Source organism: Calcarisporiella thermophila, assembly GCF_041956535.1.
Source record: "Calcarisporiella thermophila strain CBS 279.70 unplaced genomic scaffold VTP21scaffold_19, whole genome shotgun sequence".
NCBI lineage: Eukaryota > Fungi > Calcarisporiellomycota > Calcarisporiellomycetes > Calcarisporiellales > Calcarisporiellaceae > Calcarisporiella > Calcarisporiella thermophila.
The window spans coordinates 590784-603438 of NW_027192209.1; the positions used below are offsets into that span (position 1 = coordinate 590784).

Genomic DNA, 12655 nt, shown 5'->3' on the forward strand with positions numbered 1-12655 from the left:
GTTTAGTTCCCTCCTCCCCTCCCCTCCCCCCACCAGCCCGCAATATCATGCTAGAAATCCTGCTCGGTAAGCAGATATATGCCCCGGATCGAGCGTGAGCAGTGCGGGAGCAAGTATGGAATATACACGACTAATACGGCGGGAGAGGGCCGGCGAGGTTTCAGAGCAAGTATGAAGTACACCTTCACGTGCATTCAAGTCCATTACACAAGCTAGCTCGGAAGGGGGGTGGGGGCGGTAAATATTTAGAGTGAGGGAAATAGAATAAGCGGGTTTATTACTTCATTATTGCTGTACTCAAGCGAAGCTTCATATGATGTAAACAGGGGGGGAAGGGAGGGTAGTTAAGATTCATTCAGAGGGGGTTGGCGTCCAGCCGCTAAGTCCTTTTGGTCACGGTGGTTACCCCACTTGATATCACCTGCAAACCGTAAAATGAATGCGATGGCGAGCTTGACCGTATTTGAGCAAGAGTCGCCTTGGGGGTGGGAATCCTCTGCAGTCTCCATGGGAGCCCTTTGCGGCCACCTGGGACGACGCGCAGCTTAGGGGATCCATCCGCAGACGCTCACGCACTGTGATCCTATTTGCAAATAGGCTTAGCGTCGCGTGGTTAGTAGCTTGGACTCCATCTGGCGTGAACTAAAATGCATGATACTTCAAAAGGTTGTTTTGCATGGAGGGTTGTTAACATGGACTGAAAATAAAGCTAAAGCGTTTTCGCTTTGCATCGCTTATCAATCCCACGCTTTCAACACTAATCTTGGTTGTATTGCATCTTCTATTTCGAAACCACCCTTTCTACCTATGCCATAAAGAATCGTCCTGATCCCATCCTCGGAGGATGGACTCGAACTCTTTGTAACCAAGGCGAATAGCCCGGAACGCTCTGTACCTGTTGAAGCCGTCAATGCCGTGCGCCATCCAGAGTCCAATCCCTATCTCAAAACTGTTTGGCCGCCCTGAACGCGAGATGCTAAGCCTTGGCTTTCTGAAGTATTCTACTGATTCACACAAGCGATGTTTTATTATTGTGCATAGGGGATGGGTTGTTATTTTACTCCTAAGCCAATCGAAGGCCACCACTGAGACTAAGTAGAGTCAAAAGCCAAGAGCGCACACGTTCTTATTTTAGAAGAAGGCATTGCCTAACGCACTATCTGAGGGCGTATTGTTTTGTCGCACTTTGCCGCTAAATCTGGAAGATGCGAGACTCTCAATTCCAATCGGATCTCTTCGACCCTATACTCCGTTGTGTATCGCAGCGTGAATCGTAGGGGCAAGAGCGTATTCCATTGCATACGGTTACCGGCATCAACCTAATTCCGAGAAATGGCGGCTTGCAATGGATGGCCCACGTGGCCAGGATAGTGGGATCCCTTGTAGACGAGCACGAAGAGGCAGAATATATTCGGAAAATTCCTACCTTCCACCCTGCGCTCTATCTCCCGTACCACTTGTGGGCCATAGCTGATGGAAATCTTCAAAATATTTTCCCACCCTGATGCCGATGGTGGCAGGGTGCTGTGTTTCACAACACCGCATCTGGATGATTCCAGTTTGGACGCCAATCTCCCCTGCCCGCTTCGAACCACCAGTGCCTTTCTACAGCCGAGTCCTACTTCTCTTGTAGCTAAGCTGGTTTCAATGTTAGGCCCTGGTTGAAAGGTACTGCCTGTAGTGTTGCTGACATTCATCTCTTACATTAGGGTGGCAACCGAAGGTGAAGTATTTGTATGCGAATTTGATTGCTTCAGGTTATAGAATACCTTCAACAATAGTGCAAAACAAGCGGTCTGCTATTCAAGTTTCTAAGGCTTTCACTCGACTTTTAAACTCACCAAAGGATTAGAAATCTAGTACCCATGCTTATCTAAACTAGGACGATATGCTGTACTAACTCTCGGATAACTCCTGCATTAGTATCTTATTTTCTGCTCAATGCAATCGAGGCTGACATATGGGAATCAAGCACATTAAGTTACTCGTAAAACTGTATTGTAAATCACCACGTGTTTCCAAGGGCATTACCATCCATGCGCGCAGTTTTAGCCGAGGCTGACGAGTGCATCGATGCCAGGTAGTTAAGGGTATTAAAAAGGAGTGGGAGGAGTGAGGGGGATGAGACGCAATAAAAAATCTTGGAGATTCTGAAAGCTGTGGAATGGAATTTCATTGAGAGGACTGTGGATGTGCCGTATTTTCCGTGGTTGCTTGTATTCGAGACGTTAGCTTTCTCCAGAAAAGAGGATGTGCTGGGAACACTCTTTATCGTTATAGCATCCGTGATACTAGCCTCCTAATCAATGCCGCTCTCTCTTTTAAGAGGGGAGAAGCCGTCAATTGCTCTTCTTCTGGTTCAGAGCAAGCAGCCATAGGGCTCGGGGACCAATTACGCATGATTAGCAATAGTCCGATGGACCCTATGGCTCAACCACATGACTCTCTCCCGGAAACCATCCCACGGGCGGAAGAGAGGCGCTGACAGAGCCATTTGCCATGTCATCTAGAGATCATTTTCTGGAGCACCTTTGCTTCGAGCCCCCAAGCATCGATCATCCTTGTGCTCATATGAATAACTGATTGGTGTCTTATTTGGCATAAATGTGTAATAAGTTAAAAAAATTTACTGAAATTGGCCGCAATATAAGAGGCTGTGTCTTTTTTAACGCAGTTAAAATAAAGATCAAAACCTAGCGAAGAGTTTTTAACCACTCAAAGTGTTTCCTGAACGAAGTGCGCAATACGCGTGGAATATTCTCTTATTCTCCGCCTAAACCATCCCCTTCTTGGGGCTTATAATGCTTGAGTCGCCGTTGCATATATAACTGGCTAATCGGAACCAATCATCATGACCGTTAACTCCCGATCGCGCTTTATAGAACACATAGATCATATGTACACCCCGGAGAATCCGCAGGATCTATCTGTCGCACCAGGGCCATCGCAACCCATTTTATCCGTTGCCACCACAGAACAAGAAGAGGAGACTGCACTGCGGGAAGACAATGCAGCTGCAGTTTCACAAACACATGGGGGAGGTTCTGTAAACGCTAATATGGATGAGGCTGTCGCAGCCACTCCAAGTTATGGCAATGTCGATGAACAAAGTGGCGATGGAGGTGGATTCACCACGGAACATAGGAATGTCCCTGAGCAAGCAGAGAGTTCCAATGCAGGAGACCATACACCTGTTGTAGGGGCATTCAATCCACTTGCTGAAAATCATTATCCCGATTCCCATTCAAACCCTCGCGGAATGGACTACAAGGACAGCAACGGGGCATCCGATCCAAAATATTACCAGCATATTAGTCGCATCTCTCGCCTCACCCCACCATTCAGACTTCAAACCACCACCTCCGTCCCATATTGTCTGTTGACCTATCTCATCGTCCTCGTTTTTTTCGCTTGTACCATGTGTCTCTCCTGGTTCATGGTGGACTCACTTCCTCCCGCTCTCTCTACCGATGCATCTACACAAGGCCTCTTTTCCGCCCAGAATGCATGGGATCACCTCAGTATTATTTCTAATTCTACTCGCCCGGTGAACTCCCAACGCAATGTTGAGGTTCGCAATTATATCGTCGATTATCTAAATCAAATGCGCCAGCTAGCTATCCAGTATAACCGAGGGGTGGACGTGGTAGTGGATGACCATAATGTGACGGGAACCATATTAAACGGAACAGACAAAACATTTTACTATTATGGATCCTCGAATGTCATGGCACGTGTAGTGGGGACAGCCAATACTAGTGATGCTATCTTATTATCTGCTCACTATGGTATGTAGAAGAACCTGCTTCTGTGTGAGGTCTCATTGGTTAACGCTCTCCTCCTCACACCCTTTTTTTTATGTTTGCTTTTAGATAGCGTCGATGGGAGTTATGGGGCAACAGACGATGGTATTGGCATCGTGGTCATGATGGAGGTCAGAACACACTCATCCATGCGCTTATATATCCAATCCAACCTCACCGTGTACTGAATTTTTTTCCCTATTTTAGATCTTAAAAAGTCTCATCCATAATCCGGTACCGGCAAACGTTATATTCAATTTTAATAACGGAGAAGAGGATCTGCTCTACGGTGCATTGGCCTTTGTTAAGAGACCGGATTTTTACAATGAATGCCGCGCATTTATTAATTTGGGTAAGCCATAAAATTTTATAAGTAGTTTGATTCAAGATCTGAACATGTTGATTCGATATATGATTTTGTAGAGGGGGCGGGTGCTGGTGGACCATCGATGCTCTTTCAAGCGTCGACACCTGCGATTTTGGACGCCTATCGCCATGTTCCTTATGCTCACTTGAACTCCATTGCTGCAGACCTATATACTTCCGGCCAAGTTCAATCGTGAGTATCCAGCCGTATAACTGCATGAGCGGATGCACTTCTTTTATAATATTCTTATTCCAAAATAACTTTGACTATGCTTTCGTTTTCCTTCTCTAGGGATACGGATTATTCTATCTACACAAATCGGTACAATACCGGCTCGACCTGGATTCCTGGAGCGGATATAGCCCTTTATCAGCGCCGAGGCCTCTATCACTCGCCCTCCGATAATCTAATCCACCTCACTCCCGGCTCTTTACAGCAAATGGGGTCAAATGCTCTCGAAATGGTGAGGTCCCTTGCATCCAACCCCGAACGGTTGCGGAGTGAGGAATTCACCCACCAGGATCGATTGGTATTTTTTGATATCTTGGGCCGAAAAGCAGTTATATATCGGCTTAGCACCCACATCATCATGAACGTTGTGGCAGTGGCAGTAGTGCCTATTGCTTTCGTGCTAGGCATCGTGGGGAAAAAATGCAGGAGAAACCGCCAGGGTGAAGACGTTACAGTATTGGTGATGGTGTTGGTGGTGCTTAGAGCGTTTTTGTTTGCAGTTTTGAGCATCCTCGTGGCAGTTGCATTGATGGTCGGCTTCAGTTATGCCATAGTGGCTCTAGATCCATTTGTAAGAAATACCTTGGTTAGATGCTAAGAACGAGCTCCTCTAACCCTATCCATTCCGTGATATGATAGGCCATATACGGCTTTCCCTTATTGACGTTTTTTCACTTTATTTTCCTTGCGCTTGCTGGATTGGCATTTGGCCAATTCCTATGGACTTTACTTGAGCGCCGCTTGTTTGCTCAATCCGCTTGGTATAACAATGGGACCGGCACCACGCTTGTCGTGCGTACTTCCTCGTATCGCCTCGGCAACCCCCTTGTTCGTGAGCGTGCACTCACCTATGCCATGGTGTGGTTGTGGTGGCTTGTCGTGATAATAGCACTAGTCTTTGCCATCCAACTCTCAATTGGGAGTGGGTATTTTGCCGTGTATTGCTTAGTGTGTGCCTCTGGTGCAGCACTGATAAGCTATCTGTTCGAGGGGAATAAAGAAGAACGGTGCTTTGTTGGGTGGTGGCTGGCGAGATTGGTAGTCGGCTGCTTCTTCCCGCTAATCCTTATAGTAGGCATAGGGTACTTGACTGTATTTGGGGTCCCGCCATTGATCATGGATGGCTCAACTCAATTGCTTCCCTATGGTGAGTAGGACGTGTCTCGGAAATTCCTGGATGGACAGAACTGACCTTGGATATCGTTTCTCTCTCTCACTCTCCCCTTTTATTCACAGTGTTTTTCATACTGGTGACAATCAGTAAGTGTTTGCAGGATCGGTTCTCATGAACTATCTCTTTGACTAATCAAGGAATTTGCCTCCTCATTCAAGTCGGGACAGCGCTTGTCTTGCCATTTATGCAACGCTCAGGACGCGAGGGCATCACTGCCGTTGTTTGTTTAGTGGTGGCTTTAGCACTCTTCATTCCTCTCGTTCGCTTGTTCCCTTTCAATGACACCTCCGCGACGAAACGCGTTTTCTTCCTCCACACCTACGAGCCACTCACTGGGAAGTCTAAAGTCAACGTCCTTTCCTTGGGATCCTTGGGTGACATCATTGATTCAGCAGCGAATGCGGGTGCCAATATTACGAACCCGATATGTAATGAGACGTCTTATAGCCCAATGGTGAAATGCACGTATGACGTCCCACCACCGCCAGGATTTTCCAACACAAGTGCCGCGTCAGCACCTGCCGTCGTGGTGACGCCCATTAGTAACCCTGAGAACCCGGCGATCGCACAATATACAGTGGAACTGAATGGAACCGCATCATGTCTTCTTCATCTCACCGACATGGATGCCAGAGTTGCCCGTTTCTGGGTGGACGATATGGACCGTGACTTGTGGGCCAATTCCGGTAAACCAAGAAGGATTGAGGTGCAGCTTCGCAACGACAACCTAGCACCCAAGTTCCAGATCAACATCGAGCGGCGGGCCCCACCAGTTGGGCCATCAGCCGGTCCCAATATTATTCCGGTGCAGGAGAGCGAATTCTGGGATATAAGCTCGAGCAAACTCACAAGTCTTTTCGTGGATTGTCGCTTCTCCTCGAGCGGGCGAAATGGAACCAAATACTCTCTCGCCGTGGATGATTTCCTCGCCCACGTTGGAGATTGGGTGATCACCTCCCCTTATGATCTATATTATTTAAGGGCGATAACCTTGATTTCCCTTTGATTCATATCTATCAATATACGTTGTATTTACCCCTTTCCCTCTCTCCCCTACCATCGTATGATATTTAGTTATTGTAGTATATTGCAAAATAAATATTGTTATCTTCATTTGCTTTTTTGTGATATATTCACCTTCACCTTCTTTGTCTCTTCTGAATGGATACTTCATTTTTACCCCCATTTCATAACCCTTCTTCCCCTTAGTCTTGCCCATTGTAATTTAAACCTTGGAATTTCTGAAGTATTCAATTGATTCACACAAATGATGTCTTATTATTGTGTACGGAAGAGAAAACGAGAAAATTATACTCGATTGCATACGGTTACAGGCATCAACCTAATTCCCATAAATGATGGCTTGCAATGAACGACCCACGTGACCTTTGGAAGATGGGTAAGAAGAGGCAGAGTGTATTCAGAAAATTTCCATCTTCCACCCTGCACTCTATCTTCCATATCATTTGTGGGCCGTAGCTGATGTGAAATAAATATTTTCCCACCCTGATACTGATGATGGCAGGGTGCTGTGTTGCACGACAGCGCGTCTGGATGGTTCAAGTTTAGACGCCAATGCAATAAAGGCGATAACCTTGATTTTTCTTTGAATCCATATCTATCAATACACGTCGTATCTACCCTTTTCTCCTTTTTCCCTGCCATCGAGTGATATCTAGCTACTTTACAATATTGCAAAAAAAAAATCTTCATTTTCTTTTTTGTGATATATTTACCTTCACCTTCATTGACGTCTCTTCTGAATGGATACCAGGTTTTTAAATTTACTCCATTTCATAATCCCCCTTTCCCTTAGTCTTGCCTATTGTATTTATATTCCCTTACGTCTTGGAATTATTAAATTAGTAAGCTGTATATTTCACCACCCATCTATGAATATAGAAACCCCTACTTATAAAGGGCATTTTACCAATTAAGCACTTAGAGATGAGTAGTTTGCTTTTCAAACATGTAATTATGAGCCGTGTCATCTACCCTGAAAAATCACTGCATTTATAATGTAAAATTTTGACCGGATATGAGAAAACATTACAAAGGATACTTCAACATGAGATTGAGATCCAATTTTAATAACCACACTAGACTCGTTTTAGGCTAGTTTCAGTTTACTTTAAGAAATATTAGGGGGAAATAGGTCATTTCAAATAGAGAATAATTCCTCCAATCAGGCAAATCCTAGAAGGGAAGATTTTACTAGAGTTGGAAGGATCCACCCCCCTGGACTGGGAACCCTGAAAATTATCCTTAACAGAATTAATAAAGTACTTTAGCTAGATTTTCTCGGGAGAATAATAAATGAAAAATAAAATTAATGCGTAGAAGCCATCCGTCCTTCACGTTCATTATCCCTTTCCATCCTAAAGTCCAGAGATCGTGAATAATAATACGCTCCAAGCGATGTATAAACGCGTGCACTTCAAGTACCTTTTACTGGCCCTCCTCAATCTCATAGGACTGCACTATCTGTTTTCATTCTACTTCTCCGGACGGAGGCTCATCCACTCTCCAGAGATGGTTGATATATCCACGGATAATACTGCCAGGGTTCAACCCGCCCTCACTGAAACTATCGTCAGCAACAAGCGCCGTGCTCGCGCGGCACTTGTCGTCCTGGCACGCAACACGGATGTATATGAAATGCGGAAGTCGATGCAGCAGATGGAGGACATGTTCAACCGAGATTATGCCTATCCCTGGGTCTTTCTAAATGAGGAGGATTTTAGCGATGACTTCAAAGAAATGACAAGCGCCATGACCAATGCACCCACTTATTACGGTGAGTCCCATGCCGGTGTGAGCTATTTCCATTCCTTCTAAGAGCTCCTTTGGCTTTTAAAGGTAAAATTTCACAAGAATATTGGAGCATCCCTCCTTGGATTGACCAAGAGAAAGCACGCCTTGCGCGCGAAGAAATGGCAAGGAATAAAGTCATTTATGGGGGAAGTTTGCCCTATAGGCACATGTGCAGGTTTGTTCTTGTTCAGTTAGGCTTCCATATCGCTCACAGTTGAATGGGCATCTTATCATCCCCAGATTCGAGTCGGGCTTTTTCTATCGCCACCCGCTTCTCCAGGACTTCGACTACTACTGGCGCGTTGAGCCGGGTGTAGAGTACTTCTGTCCTGTGGACTATGACCCCTTCCTATTCATGCAAGATAATGGCAAGAAATATGGTTAGTATTTTCGCCTATTCGTTCAGTTAACCTTTTTGCGAACCCTTCCTTTCATGCGCTCTGATATGTTGCTACTGGAATAGGATTCGTAATTACTTTGCACGAGGTGGTCGAAACCGTTCCCACGCTGTGGGAGACGACGAAGCGCTTTATGAAAGAATATCCACATCTTATTGCAAAGAATAACTCGCTTGAGTTTGCTTCCGATGACAATGGTAAAACGTGGAACTTGTGTCATTTCTGGTCCAATTTTGAGATCGGCGACCTTCGACTGTGGCGCTCCGAGGCATACACCAAGTATTTCGAGTATTTAGACAAGGAGGGTGGATTCTTCTATGAAAGATGGGGGGATGCCTCGGTGCACACACTAGCCGCGTTGATGTTTCTGAACAAGGATGAAATTCATTTCTTCAACGGAATGGGGTATAAACACCCTCCAAACACGTTAGTATCTAGCTGTCATTTATTGGGAGATACACCCGAAAGGCTAATTTGTCTAATTTCTTGAAGATATTGCCCGTCGACGAGGAAACTTACTATTAATTGCCATTGCAACCCCTTCCACAGCGTTGGTAAGTACTCACAATCCGAAGTCTCAATGCCACTTCCACTTCGATACCCTAACTACTCTTTGTATTCAATAGACTTGTACGGTATTACGTGCAACCCTAGATGGAAAAATATCACTGGAATGAGCTGATTTTTCTATTTGTATATTCAACCCCACATCCTATTGCCTTATTTTTTTTCCGGTTTTCTATGTATTTCTTCTCAACCTTAATATATATATGTTTATTGCAATGACGAGCTCGAGCATAACAATTCCATCCTATAATCCATATCGCTACGCTCATTGCACCAAACCATCCATCTAATGAAATAACATGTCCCTTTGTTTATAGCTCAATTGACCATCTGGAGTGCCCCATGGCCCTGTTAATTAAGTGTCGCTTTACTTTTGTAAGGGAGTTAAATATTTATTTGAAAAATAGGCATCCTCTGTGATCAATCCAAGCTAACTATTTTGCTTTGGGTGAGGTTCCGAGTTATCTTACTGGATGCCACCTACTTATTCAAAGCAACCTTTGGCCATGTAGTAGGTCGATCTTAGGTTATAAGTCGAATAAGCTCTATTTCTAGATTAAAACCATACGTGTACGACGGATTGAGCAAAACCAATGCATAAGCAGTCTTGACTTCATTCTCTTCTACTCTTTGCCTGTAGTCTTTTGTCTTTTGTCTACGCATCTCCCTTAATGGTGAGATGCTTTCTTCGAGAAGAATCCAATGATTGGGTGTTTGATGGCCCCACCTTCACGAGGTATGCACTATTGCTAAAATTTTCATTCCGTAATGCTAAATTGTATTTTATTGCTCTTTTTGGTAATTCCAGGCTTAATGTTGTAATAAAAATAAAGCAAATCTCGTAGTAAATAAATGCACTAACTTGGATCCTTGGATTATGCTATTTTATTTTGGTAAATGCCACGTTTTGCACCTTCTCTCTTGGCAAAGTTGAGGTGTAATTGCCAGAGTCAACGAAACTGAAATTACCATTTTGGGACAGAGATTTGTAATCTTTGTCCCAAAATGGTAATATGAATTTCCTAATATGGTAATAAGAATTCCCTAAGGGAACCATTTTGCCACAAGAACGTCGGAGAAAGATTAAAAATTATCTATTGCCTTTGTTTAGGAAAAAAAAAAAGGGTACGTTAACTCTACACGTAAGCCAGCTAGTCCAATTTAATTAAATTCTTTAATGGGGAATTGAGCATTCAGCATTCGAGAAAGGTGAGTCTAGCTATTGCTTTGCTTGCCAAAAAATAACTTTGAAGGCATCCTATTTGTTATTGATTTCAACGATATTACTAATTCCGATGAAAAAAATTAGTTGTTTAGAAAATGGCATAACTGAATATTTGAGAGAAAGTACGCAATTTATTACTCATTTCAATATTACTAATACCAGTCACAAAATGAAGAGCATTGGCCAACGCATATAAATTGGACGAATTTTGAAGCCTTTAAAGAATGTGAATCGGGAAGCATATTAAGCCTTGCTATTGACTCGTTATTTCTATCAAGCAATTGTTGACTACACCTTATGTTGAGCAAAAGAACGCTTAAATTGAACACAGGTCAGGAAATCCCGGCTATTGGCCTTGGAACTTACGAAAGTAAAACGGAAAAAGAAACGAAGATCGCGGTACTCAAGGCACTGGAAGTCGGATACACTCATATAGACTGTGCATGGGTCTACGGCAACGAACGAGAAATAGGAGAAGCCTTAAGAGAGGCCAAGGTTCCACGCTCCAACCTATTCTTGGTGTCCAAGCTCTGGAACACCCATCATAGACCAGAGTTAGTGGAAAAGGCACTCGACCAGACATTATCCGACTTAGGGGTCTCATATCTCGACCTGTATCTGATGCACAGCCCTCTTGCTTTTATTCCTTCCGAAAAGGCCATCCCCAAGGACGAGAGTGGGGTCGCCATTCTAGACGATGTCGACTTTGTGGACACGTGGATCGCCATGGAAAAGCTCTTGAAAACAGGCAAGGTGAAAGCCATTGGAGTCTCGAATTTTAACTTGCCTCGGTTAAAGAGATTGCTTGAACACTCGTCCATCGTCCCAGCGGTCAATCAAATAGAGGCACATCCGTTGTTGCTGCAAGAAGAGGTCTTTGAGTTTTGCAAAGAACAGGGAATCCACATAACTGCGTTTTCACCGCTAGGTGGACAATTTCAAAATAAGAGCACCATTTCTCGTGTCATAGACGAACCTCTGGTAATTGACATTGCTCAAAAACTGAACAAATCACCAGCACAGGTCCTGATCTCATAGGGTATCCAGCGGGGTCAGTCCGTAATACCGAAATCTAGTCATCTCAAGAGAATCGAGGAGAATTTCCAGTTGGACGAGCTTCCAGAAGAGGATTTCCATGCGCTATCCCGTTTGGGCAGCAAGAGAACCAAACGTTTTGTTGGATTCCGTGAGTTCTTTGGCCATGGCCTATTTGAGGATGATAATTAGGGCATAATTTTTTTATAAAGTTTTGTCTTGTTATGTTGAATTTAGGAAATGTGGAGAAATAGCACCGAAAATCTCAAACTCGATAGGAACTTGTTATTAATTAGAATAAAAATGCTAAGCCTTATATAAGAACAAGAAAACAGATAGATGGAAATAGTAGAATAGATAGAATGGTATAACAAGAGAAACATTTCACATATCACGTAATATTGAAGAGATTAGATTTAAAATAAAAGATTAGGTCTTCTGTTAGCTGGACAATGGGTTAAATTCACCACGGTCCATAACAGTCTACATTTTGTATTAATATTTTAGCTTTGTGGCAAAATAACAAAATTTCAATTTCGTCCAACTACAGCATGTTTTCAAAAAAACGTCGCCAGCCAATCATTGCAACTGATATTGAGGGTTTATAGCGTGGGTTCCCGGAACGGAATAGTTGACAACCTCTACAGTATCTTAAGGATCAATTGAATTTAGAAGAAGCTTTAGTGCCGGGAGACTTGTCGAGTTATCCTGTCGTCAAATAGAGCTTGGCAATTTCTCAGACTATTTGGGAGAGCAAGAGGCAAGAATACAACTCCGGGTTAAATGTATTGTTTTGAGGCTTATTGTCGTATAGTATCCACACAGTAACATGGTGACCGCTCCTGGCCGAAGCTTTGTGGCGAGGCCTTAACGCAGAAGCGAAATGGGTATGCCAATCGATTTGTGGCGGATCTGAATTCTCAGTAATTTCTCAGGGATTAGATTTGAGAATTTTATTCCCTCACTACGAAGAAATATGTGGCTTAATGCTCACTAATGTCTCATTTGAGTCATAACACATTCTCATTTATATTATTAGGC

General features: G+C 43.8%; 4 protein-coding genes across 4 annotated transcripts; 3 read left to right on the top strand and 1 right to left on the bottom strand.

Moving 5' to 3' along the window:
• Positions 1-417: 417 nt before the first annotated feature.
• Positions 418-1697, bottom strand: VTP21DRAFT_4052 (uncharacterized protein; the record flags this gene model as incomplete). The annotated part of the gene is made up of 3 exons (XM_069394421.1): positions 418-583; positions 806-1001; positions 1427-1697. The coding sequence occupies 3 exons, from the start codon at positions 1695-1697 to the stop codon at positions 418-420; spliced, it is 633 nt and encodes a 210-aa protein (XP_069248931.1).
• A 1154-nt stretch (positions 1698-2851) lies between these two features.
• VTP21DRAFT_4053 (uncharacterized protein) lies at positions 2852-6581 on the top strand (the record flags this gene model as incomplete). Its single annotated transcript, XM_069394422.1, has 8 exons — positions 2852-3788; positions 3873-3934; positions 4011-4155; positions 4227-4362; positions 4462-4972; positions 5041-5548; positions 5638-5661; positions 5734-6581. The coding sequence occupies 8 exons, from the start codon at positions 2852-2854 to the stop codon at positions 6579-6581; spliced, it is 3171 nt and encodes a 1056-aa protein (XP_069248932.1).
• A 1412-nt stretch (positions 6582-7993) lies between these two features.
• Positions 7994-9469, top strand: VTP21DRAFT_4054 (uncharacterized protein; the record flags this gene model as incomplete). The annotated part of the gene is made up of 6 exons (XM_069394423.1): positions 7994-8372; positions 8435-8564; positions 8630-8769; positions 8853-9192; positions 9280-9341; positions 9414-9469. The coding sequence occupies 6 exons, from the start codon at positions 7994-7996 to the stop codon at positions 9467-9469; spliced, it is 1107 nt and encodes a 368-aa protein (XP_069248933.1).
• A 1407-nt stretch (positions 9470-10876) lies between these two features.
• Positions 10877-11806, top strand: VTP21DRAFT_4055 (uncharacterized protein; the record flags this gene model as incomplete). The annotated part of the gene is made up of 2 exons (XM_069394424.1): positions 10877-11560; positions 11618-11806. 2 exons carry the CDS (start codon positions 10877-10879, stop codon positions 11804-11806), a joined length of 873 nt encoding a protein of 290 aa, XP_069248934.1.
• Between the last annotated feature and the right edge of the window lie 849 nt (positions 11807-12655).